Source organism: Takifugu rubripes, chromosome 1, assembly GCF_901000725.2.
Source record: "Takifugu rubripes chromosome 1, fTakRub1.2, whole genome shotgun sequence".
Taxonomy (NCBI): domain Eukaryota; kingdom Metazoa; phylum Chordata; class Actinopteri; order Tetraodontiformes; family Tetraodontidae; genus Takifugu; species Takifugu rubripes.
In genome coordinates, this window is record NC_042285.1 from 18,338,180 (window position 1) to 18,364,071 (window position 25,892).

At 40.9% G+C, this 25,892-nt stretch overlaps 2 protein-coding genes across 15 annotated transcripts in view; both read left to right on the plus strand.

The window, feature by feature from the left end:
- LOC105418387 (ABC transporter F family member 4-like) overlaps positions 1–25,892 on the plus strand; it is a 239,284-nt gene that overhangs the window by 209,188 nt on the left and 4,204 nt on the right. For 8 of the 10 annotated variants that reach the window (XM_029847091.1, XM_029847085.1, XM_029847078.1 and 5 more), the window contains 6 exons: positions 12,456–12,536; positions 12,737–12,904; positions 13,235–13,300; positions 13,548–13,586; positions 25,307–25,387; positions 25,583–25,750. In XM_029847091.1, coding sequence (XP_029702951.1) covers positions 12,456–12,536; positions 12,737–12,904; positions 13,235–13,300; positions 13,548–13,586; positions 25,307–25,387; positions 25,583–25,750 — 603 coding nt within the window. Of the gene's footprint in view, positions 1–9,702; positions 9,979–10,700; positions 10,995–11,378; positions 11,631–11,809; positions 11,909–11,987; positions 12,045–12,338; positions 12,378–12,455; positions 12,537–12,736; positions 12,905–13,234; positions 13,301–13,547; positions 13,587–25,306; positions 25,388–25,582; positions 25,751–25,892 lie in introns of those variants that run through there. The other 2 variants (XM_029847119.1, XM_029847081.1) reach the window with 2 other exon arrangements.
- Positions 3,303–6,391, plus strand: LOC105417148 (serine/threonine-protein kinase pim-2-like). 5 transcript variants are annotated; one of them, XM_029847215.1, is made up of 8 exons: positions 3,303–4,230; positions 4,325–4,463; positions 4,544–5,025; positions 5,158–5,205; positions 5,304–5,510; positions 5,616–5,796; positions 5,878–6,066; positions 6,184–6,391. In XM_029847215.1, exons 5-8 carry the CDS (start codon positions 5,340–5,342, stop codon positions 6,273–6,275), a joined length of 633 nt encoding a protein of 210 aa, XP_029703075.1. In that variant the 5' UTR covers positions 3,303–4,230; positions 4,325–4,463; positions 4,544–5,025; positions 5,158–5,205; positions 5,304–5,339; the 3' UTR covers positions 6,276–6,391. The 5 variants fall into 5 exon arrangements, with proteins under 5 accessions (XP_029703075.1, XP_029703080.1, XP_029703092.1 ...); XM_029847220.1 differs by having other exon boundaries at positions 3,303–3,969; positions 4,081–4,463; XM_029847232.1 differs by having other exon boundaries at positions 3,303–3,969.

Consider the following 25,892-nt stretch of genomic DNA (forward strand, 5'->3'; position numbering starts at 1 on the left):
TGGTGTTTGTTTTTTTCATTTTGGACATACTGCTTGTCTGGTCTGTGTCCTAATTGTTGTTTGGATTATTGGCTCAGATAATTGTGGAAGTTGGGCATGTGCAGGCCTGTCATTAGAATATACAACACTCTTTGATGTGTTTCTCACAGGTAGCATGTGAAGTGGTGCCATTTTGCACACGCAAACTTCGCGCCTGCAGCCATGAAAATGTTTAATGAGTTTTCGCACTTTCAAAGTCGATGACAACATCTGGTCCTGATCCTCTGTGTCCCTGAAACAGACAGGTGGTTTTTACAGAGGAAGCAGCCCTACGGATGCTTGAAATAATGCACATCGCTCAGCTGTCGACAACAGATATCCATATGAAAAAAGTTACGGGAATTGCTATTAAATGTGAAGGAAGTGCGTGAGTACATCAGCAGAGGTCCTTGATTATTTTGCCAGGCAGTCTGCACTCAATTACGTTTCAGCTTCGTGGGTAAAACTTTCCGCTATCAACTGGAGCCAAAGTGAGACTCTTCTATTTATTGCAAAATTAATACATATTTGAGTTTCGTGTTTTTGTATTTTCACATGAATCAAAGATTTACAATCAAGACACAAATGTCAGACTCATTCTCACTAAGGGCTGCATCAGCATTACGGTTACTGTCAGACTGTACAGTATAAATGTAGAAAACATGTTGTTAAAAACCTCTCAAATATTGTACACGCATTAGCACAAGTGTCTGCATAAAGTAAATAACAAATTTCAGCAAACACACAGTATCATATTAGTTTTATGCAGGTCATGCATAGTCATTGTGTGAGACGTTTTCTTTCACACCTCATATTGAAATGGATAGACCATTACAACTGTGTTGAACATTAATTGCAACAGCTGCTTTGCTTTGAGATAGTTTCTTCATTTAATCTACAAAGTCTTCTTGAAAAATTTTACATTTTAAAAATAACTGTGCCTGTTTGGGGCCCACCTGCTCAAAAAAACTGAAGATACATCTCTTCAGGAACTACCTTCCATTCTGTTCATCTTCTGATTTCTTCAACAGTTAAGCTATTTCCATCGCTGCATCCTTTTTGGCTCTAGCTTCTGTGAACATATGTGATTGCAGTCTACATTTAAATTATTGGACAATTTGAAGTTTTTCTTGGAGGCTAAATTTCGCATACCTCGCTCTGTGTTTGAGGTCAAAATGCTGACGCAGCATCACTGCCTCGTAAAACAAAACACATTGATTTTGCTCCTGGAATCACTAACATGTTTGTATTTTCTCTGATTTCATTAAATTACCTTCCTTTTCCCGCAAAATTATTTGTGGTTTTGGACACGTTGGGTTTATTCATATTTATGAAGGCTAAAAAAGTTGTGGGGAAATCCTGCAACCTAGTGGCGATTATTTATCAATCCAAGAACGTCATAGAAGCTTGACATGCATTGTGGGAACTGTAGTTTATGGTCGGTGAAACGTTTAAAAACGAAATAGACTTTACTGTAGGACATGTACTTTTTGTTTGTGATGGTCTATGTATCTTACACACTGCTGTGCCAGGTTTTCTCAGGGCGCCCTGTACAGCCAGTACTTCAGTCCAAAATCCAAGATATTCATGTATATCTTGGATTGTGATGTCACTTGAAAGTAGTCTCAGAAACTGCTTTGTTGATCTTCTTAAATCAGCAGAAGCGGTCCTGGAAAGCTTCAGTGATGATATCCATCATCATGTATTTCAAAAGGGTCCAATTTTGTCAGCTTCTCTTCAAGGTCAAAAGTCACAACAAAGGGTGACTATATCTATTTTCCCATATTTTTAAACAGGTATTCACCCCTGCAAAGGTCATTTTTGCAACTGCTGATATCAGTTGCAGTTCTAATAACACATAATTACAAGAGGAAACAAATCAGGAAACCCCAAACTATTCATAAATTCTGCAGTAATTAGTTTCTGATTAAGGTAGTCTGGCTTCGTGGATGATTTGAAGCGGTGGAAAACTGAAGATGCCTCTTGGATGAGAGCCAAAATATCGTCAGGAAGTCACAAGGAAGTCCAGAGAAAAGTTCTTTCCCCTGGATGGTTGAGAACATTCACTGAATAATAAATCCAAAAGAATCCTGTTTTCCAGTGGTGCTGGTTCGGGTCTGTGGATTCTTCTGTGTGATGAAGAGGATGGAAACATTTAAAAGACAACAGCACCATCTTCTGTCCTGGAGAACTTCCATTTCCAGTTTGTATTAGAAGTGATTACTGTGCAGTTTAGACACAAGGACATCTTAGTGTCTTAAAATAATAATTTACTTTTGTTTTATTTTTTTTTTACAGATATTGTTTCTAAGCCGTGTTTCTCTTGATGTGGCTCCATTTTCAAAAGTTGAAAGGTAAATACAAACCCACACAGCTGAGTTTTTATATCAGTTGTAGGAATAGTTTAGCTACAGGTATTGCCGCCTTCAGCGCTGCATACTGACCTCCGACCCCGTTGACCCACTCAAATTGAGGTTTCTCAAACAGGTTTCTTCCTGTTAAGAGGGAGTTTTTCCTTACCACTGTTGCTTGTTTGGGGTCAGGCCCTGGGATTATGTAAAGCGCCTAACAAACAATTTTGATTGTAACAGATGCTGTATAAATAAAGATTGAGCATAACCTCGTGATGGATGTTTTGTTTTTCCAGTATGAGGAGCTGATAAGAGGGGATGCTGTGCCACATCAGCTCCCGATTATTCTTCAAATGAGGATGTGTACCATGAGGCCTTCCTCCTACTTCCATTTTTGGTAATAACTGGAATCTATACCATTTGGTTGGCTATATTGTGTTATAAGGTCATCAGAGAAGAATGTGTTTACTTGACTTTATAAGAAGGGGCTATCGAAGTAAGCACTTTAGAGATCTTCACCATTTGGACAACGAAACCTCCCTCGGACATGCTGCAGCGTCCGATAGATACCTGACTGTTCTCTCCAATAAACATCTCTTACAACCAAGTAGGAGTCTACGAAAATTCCTTCATCTTCAACACCTCTCGACTACCACCAGAATAATACCACACACTTCCAGCTACTGAGGCCTCCTGGTGGACGGGGTGGTCAGTCCACAGGAAGAGAATGAAAGGGACACTCCACATGCCACACGCTCAAACTAACCTCGTGATAAACATAAAAACCCAATTCCAAAATCACAGCACAACCCGGGAGGGGGAGATGTTACCACCCAGGACACCAACACCACAGGCACTCAGCAGCTGAAAGAAAGACAATAAAAACACATTAATACAGAAACAGAAAACAACAAAAGTTTACACCAATTAACATAACCAAACTAACCTAAAACATACTAATTAATTAAAATAGCGACCTAAACCATTCTCATAAAAACCCTCATCAGGTCACACACTCCTGCACCATGAATTCACACACTCAAACACCCAATGTCCGACTGTGGGCCTGGATTCCCTCGGTCCGAGAACGCAACACAACCAGAGACCCACGATCGCTGTCCAAGGGATGCAGCAGCTGCCAATCCGATTATAAATCCCGCCGCCAACGAGCAAGGAGCTCCTGTTGGAGCAACAAACGCACCAGGTCAATGTCCAGCGGGAACGGCAGCCACCAAGATGGGGAACCACCGGCCACCAGATGAATCCAGCGCCAAATCCCTACACGGCAGCCCGCGTTCGTCAGTCCCGTAGCCAAAGATCCACAACACCAAAGGCAGCACTCACCGGCAGCCACCCGATCAGGAGCAGCGAGCATCAACGAAGCAGCTGTAACAGGGCTTTTGTGTTATAATGCGTTATAAAGCGTTTAGTTACACAAAATATGGTCTGTTGCATGCTCAGCTGTCAGAAATACAGCATTTCCGGTACTAAGTGATGGGTTCAGGAGCTCCGTCCTGCATTTCTTCTTCTGTGGTGCCCCTATAAAAGTGATGGCGATCCCTCCGCCTCTCCCCTTTTGCGCATCACTCTCGTGGGAGAGGTGGGTGTCTCATTTACCATCACGGCAGTTCAGATTAGTTACGTTTGGTTCTGTGTTCATCCATTTATGTATTCTAATAGGTTGTTTAATGTGTTTGTTTATTCACGTTAGAAATACAACAGAAACATACCAGCACATGATGTTTAGACAGTGTTGACCGCTAGCTTACTCGCTATGACGAGTCTCGCTAATGTTCGTCTTCCCGCCTTGTCTGCCTCGAGCTGCTAACTGCCGATCAATGTTATTATTTGTTGCTGCCAGGTATGTGACTAGTTGTATGCCCTTTTTGCACAATACTCTCGTGGGAGAGGAACTCGAGCGGGCTGTTAACTGTCGATCAATTTGTTGCTGCCAGAATAAAGAGAATCCTGGATACGAGAGTCTCATGAAACACAACGCAGAGTTCCACCAGTTACACAGCCACCCTCCTGCGCTCACCTCTCGATGGACTCATGGACCCATACGTCCGGCCCAAACCCTCGGGAAAGAAGCAGGTACCCCAAGGCGATCACACCAGTGGTCAAACAATGTCTTTCCTGCTGTGACACATCACAAATGCTTTAACGACCCGCAGGACATTGTCAGCCAGGGACCAAAACGCGATGCGGCACCCAGAAGGAAAGAACCACTTTGGAAAGGAGAGTCACGGCGAGAGCAATGGAGGTCTCAGGGCGAGCGACCCACACGCGAGTGGTGTGCAGGCAGGGCCTATTATAGCCTCCCCCTCTAGACTATTAGGCTAGACTGCTAACTAGAGGCACGTGACCAGCACCAGTCCAACCACCAGCAGAGGGAAGGACGGTAGGCCGGTGAGCAAAAAGAGGAAGGTCGGCTCTGAGTGCAGGGGAAAGGTCTGCAGCAAACCCACTACTCAAGTGGGACCGAAGGAGGTGTCAAACCGGGGCAGAAAGAGAAAGGCCCAGTCAGACCCAGAAGCACCCAGGAAGAGACAGAAGACTGAACCAGTGACGGTTCCCCACAATGTGTTCTCTTTTCCTGAGCTGCGGCCATCAAGCACAGCAAAGCCCAAGCATGTCTTGATGCCCATCAGCAGAGGTGAGCTTATTGTGGAGGATGTGTCTGTGTGCACTACAGCTGTAGTAAATCTGTATTTGCAGAAGAATATGAGAAACACTATATCGAAGATAATCACCACTGATCTCCTTGTCACATGATTCTTTCTTGCAGGTGGCAATTAAGCACATTGATAAAGCCTTGGTCAAGTACCAGCCAGTGGTAAGGCTAACTTTGATCCTACCATCAGTTGTGGAACTTAGTGTGGAGCTGTTCCTTTTTCATTGATGACCAGCACCATGTTGTGTTCCTCTCTTCAGGTGATAAACGGTGAGCTCCACTGCGTCCCACTGGAGATGATACTGATGGTGATGACAGCAGGGGACTCTGTAGGGGAAAATGCTGTCATATCACCATTAGCATGGACTGACCATGATGATGAAGTGCTACTGATAATGGAGAGGCCAGAGAACTGCATGGACCTGTTGGAGTATGACGAAGGCCAAATAGACGAAGGCCTGGCTAAGGTAATAACGCTGGCTATCGTGCTACGGTGGACCCCCTCCCACTGCTGCAGAGCTCGGTCTGATAATATCTTTGGATGTTCGTTAACTCTTCTTTCTGTCCATCAGGAATTCATGAGGCAGCTGGTGGAAGCTGCAATTGAAATCCATAAGGCAGGCGTCTTCCACCGCGATCTCAAACTAGAAAACGTTCTCATCCAGTTCTATGAAGCTCGGCTCATTCCTCGAGTACGCATCCTTGACTTTGGTTGTGGCTGGTTTGTGACGCCGGGATATCGCGGCTACGTCGGTACGGCTGAACTCATGCTGACGTCTGATTTGGAGCTTTTCAGTGGACACTTTAATTCAAAAGCTTTTTCTTTCCTCACAGGAACCTCTTGCTATGAGCCTCCAGAGTTTAACCTCCGGGGAACCTATGAAGCTGGCCCGACCACCGTCTGGCAACTCGGCTGCATCCTCCTGGAACCACTCAGTGTAAATACTGACATGTTCACAACAGGGATGCAGCACTGCCAAAATGTCCTCACCCAGACCATAATGGAGTTGAAAGTATCTGAAGGTAAAAAGATGCTACTGCTTCTTTTCTTTATTAATATTTTGCAATTGTCTGAACTTGTAATTAATGAATGCAGCTTTTGTGCTAACGGTCACTTTTCTCTCCGTCTACCCTCCTCAGACTGTAAGAAGTTTTTGATGAGCTGTTTGCTCATCAAGCCGGATCAGCGTATTACCCTGGGACAGATGTGGTGCCACCCGTGGTTCCGTTGACAGCTGATGTCCCTCTATTTTACTTTAATTTTCAGGAAATGTGAACCTTATAATGATATGTAACCATTTATCACTACTGCCTAAATAAACACACTTTTTTCCTACATCTCACAATATCTGAGAAAATGACTGGTGTCTGGTCTCTGCTTTGTTTCTAAGTAACTATTTTAATTATACACCCAGCCCAGATGGGCCAACATGGGGACCATGTGGTGGGCTTGGGGCTGGGGGAATGCTTTTAGAGGTTAATAAATGTTATCCATGTTTTGGTGTCGAACTGCTGAAAAAAACAAGCCTGAGGCTCTGATCCAAAAAAAACCCAGGTGGCCTTGACAGACATATATTTAGTGTAAATTTTAATAACACATCATTCAAAGTCCACCCAAACTTTCCCTGATTCCAGTGGAACTGTACGTCGTGTGAAGTTGCAGACAAACCCTGGAGAGATTTGTGCAAAAGTTATGCCTTTTGCAAGAAGCCATGTAAACACAATGGACAATATGTAAGAAGAGAAAAGATTTATTTTAGTTAAGAAAGATTATTTCTATTCTGTTAATAGTTTTAATTGGATGGCTCTTAGTTTTGAGTTAAATTGATAATTGTGTAATCTTACAGTTAACCCAATTAGGGGCCGGATATGTAAGAGCCATAGAGCAGAAATGATGTGTGTAAAAATGACGTGCAATTTATGTTTGCAAGTTGTATTTGTTTGATGCATGGTGCATGTTATTGTGTAACTCGTAATATAAAAATGATTGTTGATGTAAAGTTTTGGATGACGCTCCCTGAGAGCATGCGCAGCGTCAGTCCAGGTGAGCTGCATTAGATACGGGAGCACAAAGTTTTCTTACCGCCACGTTATGTGAGTTGTAATCTTTTGGAATTCATATAAAGACTCTTAAAACGGAATTACATCTCATGTCATGCGAGTGAAGAATTACTGTGTCTGCAGCTTAAAAATGGTACGTTAAGTAAGAAGATGGAGTGCCATTACAGTTGGATTGGAGTTCTGTGGCCTGCAGACACTCTGACTGCACCACAGCAGCAATATACAAACGTGGGGAAAAACCTCTCACATCCCCATCAGGCAGCAATAATGGCTAGTTCGTACTGTTAACAACAAAATGGTAATATATAATACGTATAATTCAATACGGTAGAAACCTTGTTTCAAAACAGCTTGATGGTATCGTTAACAAAAATATTCTGTACAAAACAACTTTAGTTTTCTGTTGCATCTTCATTTTAGAAAATAAATCTTTGGCCCTCAATATAGATGTTTTTAGGATTTCGGACCCTATTTGTTAAATGATTTAAAATATCTTGATTCTTTTGAGAATTCTGAGTTGCATCATATTTCTGTTTCTTTCAGCATCGGAGAAGGAAAACAAAGAGCAGTTTATTCATTCAGCTGGTGAAGACAGAGAAGTCGGCTCAGCTCAGGTCATCAAAGAACCGGACTCAAGTTCTACAGAAGCTGATCAATCAGTTGACAAAAGTTCTGGAGAAGCTGATCAATCAGTTGACAAAAGTTCTGGAGAAGCTGATCAATCAGACATTCAGATAAACTTGACGTCATTTCATACTTGTGGTGTTTCATGAGTCATTTCCAGTCATCCCACTCAGAACCAGAGGAGGGAACCAGACCAACAGTTTCTTCAGGAGAAGCAGAATAAAAAGAAATTACAAGCGATCATGATGACAAAGAACAAGTCTAGAATGTGAATGAATGCATCATCAGAACAACAAATGCAGATAAGATGATCCGAGTGTTGCAGGTAGAAACGGCACCAAGATGCAATAATGGAGGAACCCAGCAGGAGATCTTATTTTTTTAGAAATCAGCTCAGGTTCACAACGAGATGCAGCATTCAAGTAATCCAGGAAGTTATTCCACAGTGTGATGATCCACAGAGAAGAACATGGAAAAATCAGGCAGGCGATGAGAGGCAGGGAACCGGCAGAGACTTGTTAAAACAGAAGAGAAGACAATTTACCGGGACGGGGACGGGGACGGGGACAGGGACAGGGACGGGGACAGGGACAGGGACGGGGACAGGCTGGAGCACAACACCAAGAGTGATGTGCCAGACAGGAGGTTTGAGCAGGTGTGCTGGATGATGCTGAGCAGCAGAGAGAAGACAGAGTGGGCTAGATTACAGGGTGGAGCAGGAGCAGACTGAGACAGAGGTCTGCAGACTCTGAAGACCCAGAGATGGACAACAGGAAGCCAACTGAGAACAATACAAAAGCAGCTTTGACTTTAAGTATATTCATCACTCAGGTATCTCAGTGGGCTGTTTTCCCTTTTTTCTGACAAATATCTTTTAACCTTTTTAGGACTTCAGTAAAACTGTTCCATGAGATATTTGATAGTTTTATTAGAGTATGAGGACATTTAGCTAATTAAGCTCTATGTTCTGCATTTGTTTTGTACAATAGAGAAATATTGTGTTTTTGTTGGTTAAACCTGCAAATGTCTGTCGGTATTACAGTCAAATATTTTATAGAAGAAATCTGAGAGTTGAATCTAAAGAAGCATGAAAACTCCTCACGAGAGACACAAATACCAAAGGATTATCAATTCTTCCAAATTTAAGACACAAGCTTTGATATTTGATTGTTGGGCATTATTGTTATTACTAATCTAATAATATTTGTGATTGTTTTTAAGTGTGGAAATTCAGCCTAAAAGTTGTTTTACTGTTAAAATAGTTGTTTTCTTATTTTTAAAGCTGGCTTTATACAAAGTGCTGTGGAGCTCAATCTCCAACTGTGGTCTGATTAACGAGACGAGGTAACACGCCTTGTGTGGAAATCTCCAATATTTTAGTGAGTGCATCACTTCAGCTGCGACTGGAGCAGATCAACAAACCCTGACCAGACTGCTGTGCTTGGACAACAGTAGTTCCACCAGCTGCAGGACAGTGGGACATGACACTGTGTGGAGCTCAATTCAAAAAAGGAGAGGGGCATTGGATTCATCCTGTGTTGAAAACTTTGGTTCATCTATTAAAGTGCTCTTACTCATGTGAATATGTTGCTGTATTTCATGTTTAAAGTGTTGTTTGTTCTAGAAGCTGAGCGGAAACCTTTAAATTAGGATGCAGTAGGATTTACGTCGAACCCACAGAAGGACATGCTTCAAGCTGACATTTAAGTCTGATTCCAGCAGGCTGAAGCAGTACATGCTGCCCTTTGAAGCAAATACACCAGATGGGATGAAATTTGCTCTCAAATGTGTTCTTAATGACATGTGCGTCAGAATAAAGAATTTTGTGTAAAGTCCATTTAGCTGGGCCACAATAGCAAATGTAAACGTATTTATTTACTCGTTTTGTTAATTAGGCATGAGGTAACGTCCGTGTGGGTCTTCTGGACTGGTAACAAACCAAAGCGCCCGGCATTCAAACAGGAAGTAGGTGCATCAGAGACTTCCGGTTCTGATCAAATCAACGCAGGGAAGTGAAAGGGCGGATACTTTCGCTGTGGCAGGAAGAAAACAAATTTAAACATACACTCACCTGGGTTTTACCTGGCTCGTAGCGGTTTAGGCTTGTCACAACTTGACAAATAATTATCAACCCGTTCGTTACTTTGTGTCATCACTGTAGGAGAAGGAAGGCTGCGGCGCTATTGTGTGCTCCTGGAATGGCTCCTCGGGTTTTCAAGGGTTTTTTCCTGAATGTGATCTTCTGCCTCGGTGAGTCTTTCTGGAGGTGATTGTTGTGCTGGTTCATGCCTCGTTTGAGCTCTCGGAAAATAACCAATCATTTGATTCATTCATATTTTCTGAAACTATTTTAGTTGTAAAAGTTCCATTTTATCATATCACTGTGGTTTGAGTGTAGTAATATTTCTGTGATAACTTCCTAACTTCTTTTGCGACTTATTATTCATCTTTCTTGATGGTCACTGTTATTACAGTGCTTTTACTGCTATATTTCATTTCTTTTGGTACAAAATATTTATATTGTGTTTTTATTTGACATATTTGCACAGAGGACACTTTCACTTTCACTTTCTTTCTCTCTCTCATACACACCCACAGTTATGAGACAATATGGCGGCTTTTATTGGTTAATGCTGCAGCTATGAGATTTTCTCGGTGACCCTTCAGTTGCTGTTTTAGAGATTTCATCTGTTGTTTCTGACAGCAAACTTTTTTTCCTGCTATTGTTCATTTGAAAGCTAGCTGCTGTCCGTCAACATTACTGGTCCAGAACTGTGTTTTATTGGATCAGAACAGGCTCACTGATTGTGGGTGATGTTGTCCACGGCTGGTCCAGAGTGGTTGAACAATTTGATGAGAGGAAATGAAAATGGAATAAAAACGAGATGAATATTCTGGATTTGTCCAAACTCAGGTGCTTGAGCAACCATAACCCTTGTTTTTATTTTAACGCTCCTCTGTTCTGTTTCTAGTTGCTGCACAGTCAATAAAATATGGTCTCAAGGGTCAGGAGGTGAAATTAAAGCCACAGATCCAGGAGCAGCAGCCTGATCTGATTCTGTGGATGCATGATGACAACAAAGTGGTCGAGTTCAATGGCAAAGAAGAAGATGTGTATGACCCATTTAAACACAGAACCACTCTTGACCGGCACTCTGCAGAGCTGCATCTGACCGACCTCAGATCTGAAGACAGCGGATTGTATGAATTGCAATTATACATGCAAAAGAAACCCTATTCCTATTATTATACTTTGCAGGTTATTGGTGAGTATTTCTTTGCTGATACTTTACTGAACCAAAGTGAAAGATTTGTAATAGATATTAAAATAAAATTAACTGATTTATCTTCAGATAGAACCTCAGTAAAGTATAAATGAGCAGTTTAATTTTGTAGCACTTTTATGTCGAACGCGACCGAGTGAAGCAGCTGAACTTCACTTTGTTCAGATTTTTACTTTTGTTTCATCATTTTCACAAGAGTTTGTGGAATATGTTTCAAATAATTCTGTTAAATCCTAACGTACTGCTGCCCGTTACTGCTGACTCTGATCTCTGGCTGTTTATGATGGCCTTGTATTCAGTAATTATATTTTAATAGTTTAAACTCTCACTGTGACAAATGCATCATTACTTTCTGTCTTCCTAAAGATAAAGTTGCTAAACCAACAATCATCTGTGAGACAAACTCAAGCAAGAGCTCAAATCTATCTGGACTGCTGACGTGCTCAGCACCTCAGCCTGATATTGAGTACGAGTGGTTCTTCTATGGAAACACCCAGCCGGGCCCTCAGTTGAGGATATTTCTGGACAATAAGCATGATGAACGAGTGTACAGCTGCCGCGTGAGCAACCCCCTGAGCAACGAAACTGCTGAATTCACTGCAAAGGATTGTTACTCTGGTAGGATTTGATGTTGCTTTACTCCCAGTTTACCCAGCTTAACTTTTGAGTGTGCTTAAATGGGCTTAGCACCACTTACATCTTACCATTTTAGCTTTTACCCCTTTACCAGTTGAATGTTTCTGCTAAAAACAGCTTTAAAGGCTGAACCTTGGGTGGACTTTTGGTCTTCTGTGCAGATGAAAGTTCATCTGTAGATTTGGCTGCTGTCCTGTCTGCAGTCGTCCTGCTGGTGTTGGTGCTGGCAGGTGTAGTGATCTACAGACGATGTTATAAAGGTATTGGAATAAATGCAAAGACTGACACTTGTCTTATAAATGATTAATATTGCAGTGGATTGTGAATTTTAACTTTCAGGAGGGGCCAATCAAACAGAGGGTGAAAGTCAGCTGCCTCTGAAATCTCATATTAAAGGTAAAGCTGCTGAATACAGGTCTGATATACTCAAAGATTTTATTTCTATGGTATATTTTTGCCTTATGATGCACAAAACTTTGAACTCTAAACTCAGAACTCAGTCAAGTTTACAGGAACAACTACTGACATTAATCATAGTTTTATGGATTTAATCAGCATTTTGGTCTAAACTATTTATTTCTGTTTCAGAATATTGTAATAAACTGAAAGTGTTGGTGGTCTTAGACAAATATTTGGTGTAACTGGGAGCAACAGGTAGTTTCACCTGATTGAAATGTGTTTTTATTCCAGAAGGTGAAAGTCAGGTACAAGATGAGGCACCAAAACAGGGTAAGACATTAATGCTCCCTCTTCTCACAAGCAGACTCAGTGGAGCTGATGTTCTCCTGTTTAACACTGTTCACTCAGGTATCATCAGACGTCTCAGAGACAAGTTTCAGCGATTTGGTGCTCAACAGACTCCAGCCAACAGCCACAGAAACCACCGAGGTTCAGTCTTTTTAACCTTTGTCTCTTTTTCTGTTTACTTGTTAATTCTTACAGTTGAATTAAATTTTTTTTTTGAGGAATTATTCTGTTCTTAATCCTTAAATTCAAGTTGAGACTCCTCCATATGAAGAGGACATCATATGTATAAACCAGTGTATTTATTGTAAACTGTGTATTGATTTGTTTCTTCATTGGTTCAGATTTCTGCCCTCAATCACAACAGAAGAGGCCTCGTCAGGGTCAGAAAGGAAGTGATGAAGATGATGAAGGTGATGAAGGTACAGAACTGGACACTGAGCTGGTCTCAGATGAACCAGATCCAGCTGAGAAGGAGGCATCTGATCTGGAATCTTCCACTGAACAAACAGGTTTGGAGTCTGTCTTTATTATTTTAGTCCACAAATCTGATCAACTTGAAAGGTTTCAGAAGGAGCTGATTGATATACTTAGTTTGTTCTGTTCCACATGATATAATCTTCCTCCAGCTGTTTGCTAAATTTTCAAGAGTCACAAATACAAAACTCTCAAACATGTAGTAAATAAACAAACTGCACATCAACTGAAATTAACAAATGTATTTTTCTCCTTTTATAGATTCATATTAGCATTTAGTTGTAATATATTTATTTCTGCCTCTTGACTGACACTTGTTTTATAAATGATTAATATTGCAGTGGATTCTGAATTTTAACTTTCAGGACGGGACAATGAAACAGCTGAAGATGGTGAAAGTCAGCTGCCTCTGAAATCTTCTCCTATTAAAGGTAAAGCTGCTGAATACAGGTCTGATATACTCAAAGATTTTAGTTCTATGGTATATTTTTGCATTATGATGCACAAAACTTTGAACTCTAAACTCAGAACTCAGTCATGTTTACAGGAACAACTACTGACATTAATCATAGTTTAATAGTTTTAATAAACTGAAAGTGTTGGTGGTCTCAGACAAATATTTGGTGTAACTGGGAGCAGCAGGTAGTTTCACCTGATTGAAATGTGTTTTTATTCCAGAAGCTGAAAGTCAGGTACAAGATGAGGCACCAAAACAGGGTAAGACATTAATGCTCCCTCTTCTCACAAGCAGACTCAGTGGAGCTGATGTTCTCCTGTTTAACACTGTTCACTCAGGTATCATCAGACGTCTGAGAGTTTTAGCTATTTGGTGCTCAACAGACTCCAGCCAACAGCCACAGAAACCACAGAGGTTCTTTTTAACCCTTGTCTCTTTTTCTGTTTACTTGTTTTTTCTTACAGTTAAAGTAAAATTTATTTGCAGGACTTATTCTGTTCTTGATCCTTAAATGCAAGTTGAAACTCCTCCATATGAAGAGGACATCATATATATAAACCAGTGTATTTATTGTAAACTGTGTATTGGTTTAGATTTCCGCCCTCAATCACAACAGAAGAGGCCTCGTCAGGGTCAGAAAGGAAGTGATGAAGATGATGAAGATGATGAAGGTACAGAACTGGTCAATGAGGTGTTTTCAGATGAACCAGATCCAGCTGAGGAGGAGGCATCTGATCTGGAATCTTCCACTGAACAAACAGGTTTGGAGTCTGTCTTTATTATTTTATTCCACAAATCTGATCAACTTGAAAGGTTTTAGAAGGAGCTGATTGATATACTTGGTTTGTGGCAGTGTGTCTGTGGGTTCAGGTTGGTGTTAACCCTGTTTTTGTTCGTTGTAAATGTTATCTTTTGCAACTTTCAATGTTAGTGTTCTATTTATTGAGTTCTGGTTGTTGATGTATTTAATTACTGTTTTAATTACTGTTTGCACTTGCACACCATAAGCCAGGTTATGTGTGTGATTGAAGACCTCCCTTCGTTCATGTGTCTGCGATTTTATCTGTTTAAAAAAAAAAAAAAGGAAATCCATACTCATTACTACGCATTATGTTTATTCATATTTCCCACTTTAAAATAATGATGCTGCGGGTGACAAATTAAGACACTTTGTGTACAAGTTACACCTTTCTAATGTCTTTTCAATCATAGCTGAGTAATTTCTTTTAGTTTCAGATACAGCTCAGTTGCAGACTGCCAGTACTCTGCCTTCTGTAACTGATTGCTCTGCATGGCCAAGTCCAGGTACTCCTGCATGTTTGCATCCCCGCATGGAGCTATTGTCAGGTGAGCCTCAGGAAAAGCATCCAGTTGAGTCTGTTCGATTTGAAATCCACAGTCTCTGGAGTCAAACCTATGTTACACAGAAGATATTATTACATTTATTTGAAAAACAAAATTAATGCAGACAATCTACCATCAAATATTACCGGTGTGGTAAGTAGTAGAGCTCATTGGGCACTGTGTATGATCCTGTGTATGAAAAAAAATTAGTAATTTCTTACAAATGTTGTCTCGAAGACAGTTATTTTGAGTCATTCTCTTCACAATGTGACTTCAAAAACTAAAAATTATAGTTGATCACAACAGTCTTGTCATTTTAAAGCATTTTGTTAGCATGTGTGTCACACAAATACTTGTGTAATTTCACATTACATATAAAAGGGACTACTATGCTTCAAGTGATGTACCAAAATAAACATATACATTGTGCAAGACAGCATTTATTGTAACAAAAATATGACCGTTAAAATAAAAAAAGAACTGAAAACTTGCTCTCAGAATTCCATCACAAAATAACTTTTCTGTAAAGTGATTCACATTAATTGTTTTTCAAGCAATTTAATTTGCGGTTTCACCAGTTCTTGTTTCAATTTTGTTAAATTAATCCGTTCATTGGTGAGGACAAGCTGTTGTTGTGTTTGCTCTTTTTCAACTTTCAGCAGCTTTAAGTAGGCATGATCCTGTGTATGACTCTTTGGCCTTTTGCTCCGGCACATCAAGGGTGGTGGTTGTGGTGATGGTGTAACCCTCACCACATCAGCAGCTTGGGTCAAGGTCTGGCTGGTGGACAGTTCAGGTTGATCTGACTCAACAAAGGTAAGGGTGCTTGGCCCATCGCTGGACAGATTGAGTGGCCCCTGGGAGCCAATAGACTCTCCCACATCACAGGGTACAATCCCATGTAAAGCTTAAGAATCTGCTCCACCAATAATATCCAGAACCAGTAAATTCACCACGTTAGTAGCTTATTGTTTGAGATTTTTCCATCTGATCCACAGATCTGCGTTGGCCTCCACTGGTGGCATTAACCAGTCCTGTTATCTCCTCCCATATTTCATTTTTTGTTTTGGCATTTGAGCCGCTTTGTCCAGGACAGCTGAAATTGCCAAATAGCACATGATAATTTTCACCCACACCTTCGAGCAGTGCATTTGTTTCAGTCGCAGAGAAGTGACCTCCTTCGGTCTTGCCCTCCATGTTGTCTGATTGCAAGTCACACCCAGGCTGGCTCTTTATACTACCATGAGGGATCGTTAAAATCAGGTGTGGTGGGACATGGGATTGGCTAAAAAGGGGTAAGTAGCAAATAGATTGAGCAAAATGACAGCGCTAGTGCATGTGATGCAACAACGTCAGAGGCAATACAAGCCTCGGCAATATACTGAACGACCAAATTTACTTCTGCAGTACTCTGATGAACAACTTTATTCAAGATATCGTTTCGGAACACAGGATATTATTTATTTATGTGATGTTCTTCGCCCTCATCTTCAAAGACCAACAGTGAGGAGCCATGCCTCGACTGTGGAGGAACAGGTGTTGATTGCTCTTCGTTTTTTTGCAAGTGGATCGTTTTTTGAAGTTATTGCAGATAGCATTGGAGTCACAAAATCAACAGTGGGATGTGTGGTGCATTCTGTGGCAAGAGCTCTTTCAAGTTTATTAAATGAGTATGTGAAATTTCCTGAAAATGAAGAAATTTCACAAAACAAAAAAACAGTTCTTTTCCATAGCAGGAATGCCGAACACTATTGGTGTGATAGACTGCACACATATACACATTCAAGCCCCTCATGAAAGAGAGTGGGAATTTGTAAACAGGAAGGGGCGCCATAGTATAAATGTGCAGTTGATTGGGAATGCTGACCTCCAGATAATAAATTGTGTTGTACGATGGCCGGGGTCTGTACACGATTCTCGGATTTTAAGAGAAAGCCACATATACCACCAGTTTCAACAAAACACTCCAGACGGAATCCTCCTTGGTGACAGTGGTTATCCTCTTCTTCATTGGCTGATGACACCTTTTGCAACAGTCACAAGCAACTCACAACAAAATTTCAACTATGCTCATACATCTACAAGGGGGACAATTGAGCACATCAATGGTATACTTAAACAGAGATTTGCCTGCCTTAATTATCTCCGAGTGGAGCCCAAAGAAGCCTGCAATATTATTTGTGCATGTATTGTGTTGCACAATATAGCACAAAAAAAAAGAGTGCCCATGGAGGAGGACGACATTCCACTTCCAGAAGGTCTGATAGAGGCACCACAACCACATCAAACTGACGAACCAGCTGGGAGAGCAGTCAGAAGTGCCATGGTTAACTTGTATTTTTCATAAAGAATGGGACAATTTCAACATAATACAGTTTGATTTCACTTTGGAAAAAGACATGAGTAAAACGTCATGGTACGTATATTGTTTTTGAAATTTTGATTTTTTAATAAAATATTCAGGATTGATTTGTTGAAAATTATATTGATTTATTGTAACATGAGTTACTATTTTAAAGTTATATCATTGACATCTAAGTAGATAGTGGTAAAAACTTTAAATAAAATGTGACTTTTAGTTTGACACATGGCGCTTTATTTTGTTTTTAAACACATCAATTCCTGTTTCCTGGCAATGATCCAGTGAGAGGGACAGATTTGGAAATCCCTATCCAGGTGGATCAGGATCATTTTGATCCTATCCTGCAAGGTTTTGAAAAACTGGGATAGATTATTATGATCCACAGACCAGGATAGGGGGATTTACAAATCCGGATCATTTTGATCTGGATTTGGAGTTTTGAAATACTGGGCACTGGACTGACAGCACAACGGTCCTGAAATACATAGACAGCGAGACTGCCCGCTACAAGACCTTCGTGGCAAACAGGATTACACTCATACGAGAGGCCACTAAACCATCGCGGTGGAGGTATGTCAGGACGTCGCAGAACCCGGCTGACAAGGCGACCAGGGGTCTGAAAGCTAGAAGCTTGATGCAAGATAGAGACTGGATAAATGGCCCACAGTTCCTCTTACAGCCAGAAAGTGAATGGCCACAGAGACCAGAAAACATGAATCAGAACTTGCAGAATGATCCAGAGGTTAAAACCATCACAGTAAACACCACCCCCTACAGGACACCCTGACAGCACTGGGCAGCTCCTTCAGTGAGCGGCTGCTCCACCCTCGCTGTGTGAAGGAGAGGTATCGCAGATCTTTCCTGCCGGCTGCTGTCAGACTGCACAATAAACATAACACCCGCTAACACAATCTGAATATTATATATTCTGATATGTATATTGTATTCACCCTCTGTACTATGTACAGGTACACAGAGGCCGAGTATCCATTTATCTGGATTATTGTAAATATACATCCTCTTTGTATATTCCAAATCCTGTTCTATTTGATTTTATCTTATTTTTCTCTGAGTGCTCTTGCTGCTGTTGTTGCACTGTAAATTTCCCCGTGTGGGACAATAAAGGATCTGAATCTGAATCTGAATCACAATTGATGAAAAGTTTGACTGTATGTCCAAATTACTTCAATACTACGACAGTTGGAACCGGTTGAAGAGGGCGGTTGCATGGATTATGGAAGTTAGAAAGTTGTTGATCCACCTGAAAAACAAAGGGAAAGAGTTTCTAAGTGAGACCAGTCAATCCGAAAAGGATCCAGAGAAGCAGAAGGTGATCGTGCAACAGAACATGGAAAGGTACAGAAGTACTATGGAAAAGAGATCTGTTACCTTTGAGCAGCTGATGACAGCAGAGGCGGAAATCATCCGGGACAGCCAAAGTCAATGCTTTCCTGAGGAAATTAGAGCTCTCTGCAGCAATAAGCCTGTCAAGAAAAGCAGCCAGGTGTACAGGCTCGATCCCATGTTGCAAGATGGCTTCCTGAGAGTAGGAGGACGGCTGAACAGAGCGGCCATGCCAGCTGAGACCAAACATTCTGTGATGCTCTCCAAACACTCCAGAGTTGCAATTCTCATACTGAATGAAATCCATGAGAAGATCGGTCACTCTGGGCGCAACTACATGTTATCGCAGTTGAGACAAAGGTTTTGGATCCCTCAAGCAACCTCAGCCATCAGGAAGATCATATCTAAATGCACGGTCTGCAGAAGACTTCGAGGACAAGTTGGAGAACAAAAAATGGCACCTCTGCTGGAAGATCGTCTTTTACCAGACAAACCGCCGTTTACCAACGTTGGAATTGATTACTTCGGCCCATTTGAAGTGAAACGGGGTCGGAGCACTGTTAAAAGGTACGGTGTTATGTTTACCTGCCTCACCATCTGTGCATATCGAGTTGGCAGATAGTCTTGACACAAGTGCTTGTATCAATGTCCTTCGTCGTTTCATAAGTAGAAGAGGACAGATCTCCATAATGCCTTCCGACAATGGCACCAATTTTGTTGGTGCCGAGAAGGAATTGAGAGAAGCTGTAAAAAACCTGGACCAATCAGAGATGGAGAACACAATGCAAGAGAGGGGCATCAAATGGATTTTCAATAGTCCAGCTGCCTCCCATCAAGGAGGAATATGGGAGCGGCAAATACGCACAGTGCGTAGGATTCTCGGCGCTCTGCTAAAGGAACAGACCCTCACAGACGACAGTCTTCAAACCCTTCTTTGTGAGGTTGAAAGTATAATAAATGGCCGACCCATAACAAGTGTGTCAGATGATCCCTGCGACATTGAACCTCTGACTCCCAACCATCTGCTGTTGATGAAGACCCAGCCCAACATGCCACCAGGAATCTTCAACAAGGATGACCTACACGCAAGAAAGCGTTGGAGGCAGGTACAGTATCTTGCGGATCTATTCTGGCGTAGGTGGACTCGTGAATACTTACCCCTCCTACAGGAACACCAGAAGTGGACGAGACAAAAAGGGAACTTTGAACCTGGAGATGTGGTGCTAGTAGTGGACAGTTCATCCCCACGAAACATGTGGATCATGGGAAGAATAGTACAAACTTTCCCTGATTCCAGTGGAACTGTACGTCGTGTGAAGTTGCAGACAACAAACAGCACCCTGGAGAGATCTGTGCATAAGTTATGCCTTTTGCAAGAAGCCATGTAAACACAATGGACAATATGTAAGAAGAGAAAAGATTTATTTTAGTTAAGAAAGATTATTTCTATTCTGTTAATAGTTTTAATTTGATGGCTCTTAGTTTTGAGTTAAATTGATAATTGTGTAATCTTACAATTAACCCAATTAGGGGCCGGATATGTAAGAGCCATAGAGCAGAAATGATGTGTGTAAAAATGACGTGCAATTTATGTTTGCAATTTGTATTTGTTTGATGCATGGTGCATGTTATTGTGTAACTCGTAATATAAAAATGATTGTTGATGTAAAGTTTTGGATGACGCTCCCTGAGAGCATGCGCAGCGTCAGTCCAGGTGAGCTGCATTAGATACGGGAGCACAAAGTTTTCTTACCGCCACGTTATGTGAGTTGTAATCTTTTGGAATTCATATAAAGACTCTTAAAACGGAATTACATCTCATGTCATGCGAGTGAAGAATTACTGTGTCTGCAGCTTAAAAATGGTACGTTAAGTAAGAAGATGGAGTGCCATTACAGTTGGATTGGAGTTCTGTGGCCTGCAGACACTCTGACTGCACCACAGCAGCAATATACAAACGTGGGGAAAAACCTCTCACATCCCCATCAGGCAGCAATAGTGGCTAGTTCGTACTGTTAACAACAAAATGGTAATATTTAATACGTATAATTCAATACGGTAGAAATCTTGTTTCAAAACAGCTTGATGGTATCGTTAACAAAAATATTCTGTACAAAACAACTTTAGTTTTCTTTTGCATCTTCATTTTAGAAAATAAATCTTTGGCCCCTCAATATAATTGTTTTTAGGATGTCGAACCCTATTTGTTGAATGATTTAAAATATCTTGATTCTTTTGAGAATTATGAGTTGCATCATATTTCTGTTCCTTTCAGCATCGGAGAAGGAAAACAAAGAGCAGTTTATTCATTCAGCTGGTGAAGACAGAGAAGTCGGCTCAGCTCAGGTCATCAAAGAACCGGACTCAAGTTCTACAGAAGCTGATCAATCAGTTGACAACAGTTCTGGAGAAGCTGATAAATCAGACATTCAGATAAACTTGACGTCATTTCATACTGGTGCTGTTTCAAGAGTCATTTCCAGTCATCCCAGTCAGAACCAGAGGAGGGAACCAGACCAACAGTTTCTTCAGGAGAAGCAGAATAAAACTAAATTACAAGCGATCATGATGACAAAGAACAAGTCTAGAATGTGAATGAATGCATCATCAGAACAACAAATGCAGATAAGATGATCCGAGTGTTGCAGGTAGAAACGGCACCAAGATGCAATAATGGAGGAACCCAGCAGGAGATCTTATTTTTTTAGAAATCAGCTCAGGTTCACAACGAGATGCAGCATTCAAGTAATCCAGGAAGTTATTCCACAGTGTGATGATCCACAGAGAAGAACATGGAAAAATCAGGCAGGCGATGACAGGCAGGGAACCGGCAGAGACTTGTTAAAACAGAAGAGAAGGCAATTTACGGGGACGGGGACGGGGACGGGGACGGGGACGGGGACGGGGACAGGGATGGGGACGGGGACGGAGACGGGGACAGGGACGGGGACAGGGACGGGGACAGGCTGGAGCACAACACAAAGAGTGATGTGCCAGACAGGAGGTTTGAGCAGGTGTGCTGGATGATGCTGAGCAGCAGAGAGAAGACAGAGTGGGCTAGATTACAGGGTGGAGCAGGAGCAGACTGAGACAGAGGTCTGCAGACTCTGAAGACCCAGAGATGGACAACAGGAAGCCAACTGAGAACAATACAAAAGCAGCTTTGACTTTAAGTATATTCATCACTCAGGTATCTCAGTGGGCTGTTTTCCCTTTTTCTGACAAATATTTTTTAACCTTTTTAAGGACTTCAGTAAAACTGTTCCATGAGATATTTGATAGTTTTATTAGAGTATGAGGACATTTAGCTAATTAAGCTCTATGTTCTGCATTTGTTTAGTACAATAGAGAAATATTGTGTTTTTGTTGGTTAAACCTGCAAATGTCTGTCGGTATTACAGTCAAATATTTTATAGAAGAAATCTGAGAGTTGAATCTAAAGAAGCATGAAAACTCCTCATGAGAGACACAAATACCAAAGGATTATCAATTCTTCAAAATTTAAGACACAATCTTTGATATTTGATTGTTGGGCATTATTGCTATTACTAATCTAATAATATATGTGATTGTTTTTAGGTGTGGAAATTCAGCCTAAAAGTTGTTTTACTGTTAAAATAGTTGTTTTCTTATTTTTAAAGCTGGCTTTATACAAAGTGCTGTGGAGCTCAATCTCCAACTGTGGTCTGATTAACGAGACGAGGTAACACGCCTTGTGTTGAAATCTCCAATATTTTAGTGAGTGCATCACTTCAGCTGCGACTGGAGCAGATCAACAAACCCTGACCAGACTGCTGTGCTTGGACAACAGTAGTTCCACCAGCTGCAGGACAGTGGGACATGACATTGTGTGGAGCTCAGTTAAAAAAAATTCATGGATTGGATTCATCCTGTGTTGAAAACTTTGGTTCATCTATTAAAGTGCTCTTACTCATGTGAATATGTTGCTGTATTTCATGTTTAAAGTGTTGTTTGTTCTAGAAGCTGAGCGGAAACCTGTAAATTAGGATGCAGTAAATAAAGAATTTTGTGTAAAGTCCATTTAGCTGGGCCACAATAGCAAATGTAAACGTATTTATTTACTCGTTTTGTTAATTAGGCATGAGGTAACGTCCGTGTGGGTCTTCTGGACCGGTAACAAAGCAAAGCGCCCGGCATTCAAACAGGAAGTAGGTGCATCAGAGACTTCCGGTTCTGATCAAATCAACGCAGCGAAGTGAGAGGGTGGATACTTTCGCTGTGGCAGGAAGAAAACAAATTTAAATATACACTCACCTGGGTTTTACCTGGCTCGTAGCGGTTTAGGCTTGTCACAACTTGACAAATAATTATCAACCCGTTCGTTACTTTGTGTCATCACTGTAGGAGAAGGAAGGCTGCGGCGCTATTGTGTGCTCCTGGAATGGCTCCTCGGGTTTTCCAGGCTTTTTTCCTGAATGTGACCTTCTGCCTCGGTGAGTCTTTCTGGAGGTCATTGTTGTGCTGATTCATGCCTCGTTTGAGCTCTCGGAAAATAACCAATCATTTGATTCATTAATATTTTCTGAAACTATTTTAGTTGTAAAAGTTCCATTTTATCATATCACTGTGGTTTGAGTGTAGTAATATTTCTGTGATAACTTCCTAACTTCTTTTGCGACTTATTATTCATCTTTCTTGATGGTCACTGTTATTACAGTGCTTTTACTGCTATATTTCATTTCTTTTGGTACAAAATATTTATATTGTGTTTTTATTTGACATATTTGCACAGAGGACACTTTCACTTTCTCTTTCTCATACACACTCACAGTTATGAGACAATATGGCGGCTTTTATTGGTTAATACTGCAGCTATGTGATTTTCTCGGTGACCCTTCAGTTGCTGTTTTAGAGATTTCATCTGTTGTTTCTGACAGCAAACTTTTTTTCCTGCTATTGTTCATTTGAAAGCTAGCTGCTGTCCGTCAACATTACTGGTCCAGAACTGTGTTTTATTGGATCAGAACAGGCTCACTGATTGTGGGTGATGTTGTCCACGGCTGGTCCTGAGTGGTTGAACAATTTGATGAGAGGAAATGAAAATAGAATAAAAACTAGATGAATATTCTGGATTTGTCCAAACTCAGGTGCTTGAGCAACCATAACCCTTGTTTTTATTTTAACACTCCTCTGTTCTGTTTCTAGTTGCTGCACAGTCAATAAAATATGGTCTCAAGGGTCAGGAGGTGAAATTAAAGCCACAGATCCAGGAGCAGCAGCCTGATCTGATTCTGTGGATGCATAATGGGATGGCGGTGGTCGAGTTCAATGGCAAAGAAGAAGATGTGTATGACCTACTTAAACACAGAACCACTCTTGACTGGCACTCTGCAGAGCTGCATCTGACCGACCTCAGATCTGAAGACAGCGGATTGTATGAATTGCAATTATACATGCAAAAGAAACCCTATTCCTATTATTATACTTTGCAGGTTATTGGTGAGTATTTCTTTGCTGATACTTTACTGAACCAAAGTGAAAGATTTGTAATAGATATTAAAAGAAAATTAACTGATTTATCTTCAGATAGAACCTCAGTAAAGTATAATTGAGCAGTTTAATTTTGTAGCACTTTTATGTCGAACGCGACCGAGTGAAGCAGCTGAACTTCACTTTGTTCAGATTTTCACTTTTGTTTCATCATTTTCACAAGAGTTTGTGGAAAATGTTTCAAATAATTCCATTAAATCCTAACGTACTGCTGCCCGTTACTGCTGACTCTGATCTCAGGCTGTTTATGATGGCCTTGTATTCAGTAATTATATTTTAATAGTTTAAACCACTCACTGTGACAAATGCATCATTACTTTCTGTCTTCCTAAAGATAAAGTTGCTAAACCAACAATCACCTGTGAGACAAACTCAAGCAAGACCTCAAATCTATCTGGACTGCTGACGTGCTCAGCACCTCAGCCTGATATTGAGTACGAGTGGTTCTTCTATGGAAACACCCAGCCGGGCCCTCAGTTGAGGATATTTCTGGACAATAAGCATGATGAACGAGTGTACAGCTGCCGCGTGAGCAACCCCCTGAGCAACGAAACTGCTGAATTCACTGCAAAGGATTGTTACTCTGGTAGGATTTGATGTTGCTTTACTCCCAGTTTACCCAGCTTAACTTTTGAGTGTGCTTAAATGGGCTTAGCACCACTTCCATCTTACCATTTTAGCTTTTACCTCTTTACCAGTTGAATGTTTCTGCTAAAAACAGCTTTAAAAGCTGAACCTTGGGTGGACTTTTGGTCTTCTGTGCAGATGAAAGTTCACCTGTAGTTTTGGCTGCTGTCCTGCCTGCAGTCGTCCTGCTGCTGCCGCTGCTGCTGGTGTTGGTGGCAGGTGTAGTGATCTACAGACGATGTTATAAAGGTATTGGAATAAATGCAAGACTGACACTTGTATTATAAATGATTAATATTTCGGTGGATTCTGAATTTTAACTTTCAGGATGGGACAATGAAACAGCTGAAGATGGTGAAAGTCAGCTGCCTCTGAAATCTCATATTAAAGGTAAAGCTGCTGAATACAGGTCTGATATACTCAAAGATTTTATTTCTATGGTATATTTTTGCCTTATGATGCACAAAACTTTGAACTCTAAACTCAGAACTCAGTCAAGTTTACAGGAACAACTACTGACATTAATCATAGTTTAATAGATTTAATCAGCATTTTGATCAAAACTATTTATTTCTGTTTCAGAATATTGTAATAAACTGAAAGTGTTGGTGGTCTTAGACAAATATTTGGTGTAACTGGGAGCAACAGGTAGTTTCACCTGATTGAAATGTGTTTTTATTCCAGAAGGTGAAAGTCAGGTACAAGATGAGGCACCAAAGACATTAATGCTCCCTCTTCTCACAAGCAGACTCAGTGGAGCTGATGTTCTCCTGTTTAACACTGTTCACTCAGGTATCATCAGACGTCTCATGGAGGAGTTTGAGCGATTTGGTGCTCAACAGACTCCAGCCAACAGCCACAGAAACCACCGAGGTTCAGTCTTTTTAACCTTTGTCTCTTTTTCTGTTTACTTGTTAATTCTTACAGTTAAAGTCAAATTTATTTGCAGGAATTATTCTGTTCTTAATCCTTAAATGCAAGTTGAGACTCCATATGAGAGGACATCATATATATAAACCAGTGTATTTATTGTAAACTGTGTATTGGTTTGTTTCTTCATTGGTTCAGATTTCTGCCCTCAATCACAACAGAAGAGGCCTCATCAGGGTCAGAAAGGAAGTGATGAAGATGATGAAGGTGATGAAGGTACCGGACTGGTCAATAAGGTGTTTTCAGATGAACCAGATCCAACTGAGAAGGAGGCATCTGATCTGGAATCTCCCACTGAACAAACAGGTTTGGAGTCTGTCTTTATTATTTTATTCCACAAATCTGATCAACTTGAAAGGTTTTAGAAGGAGCTGATTGATATACTTAGTTTGTTCTGTTCCACATGATATAATCTTCCACCAGCTGTTTGCTAACATTTCAAGATTCA

What these genes read in the sequence shown, in the direction of transcription:
- LOC105417148 (XM_029847225.1), top strand. Translation starts at nt 5,340, where the DNA reads ATGATACTGATGGTGATGACAGCAGGGGACTCTGTAGGGGAAAATGCT. An exon ending in GGGATATCGCGGCTACGTCG is followed by an intron (nt 5,797 to 5,877) that starts GTACGGCTGAAC and finishes CTTTCCTCACAG; the next exon opens with GAACCTCTTGCTATGAGCCT. An exon ending in GGAGTTGAAAGTATCTGAAG is followed by an intron (nt 6,067 to 6,183) that starts GTAAAAAGATGC and finishes TACCCTCCTCAG; the next exon opens with ACTGTAAGAAGTTTTTGATG.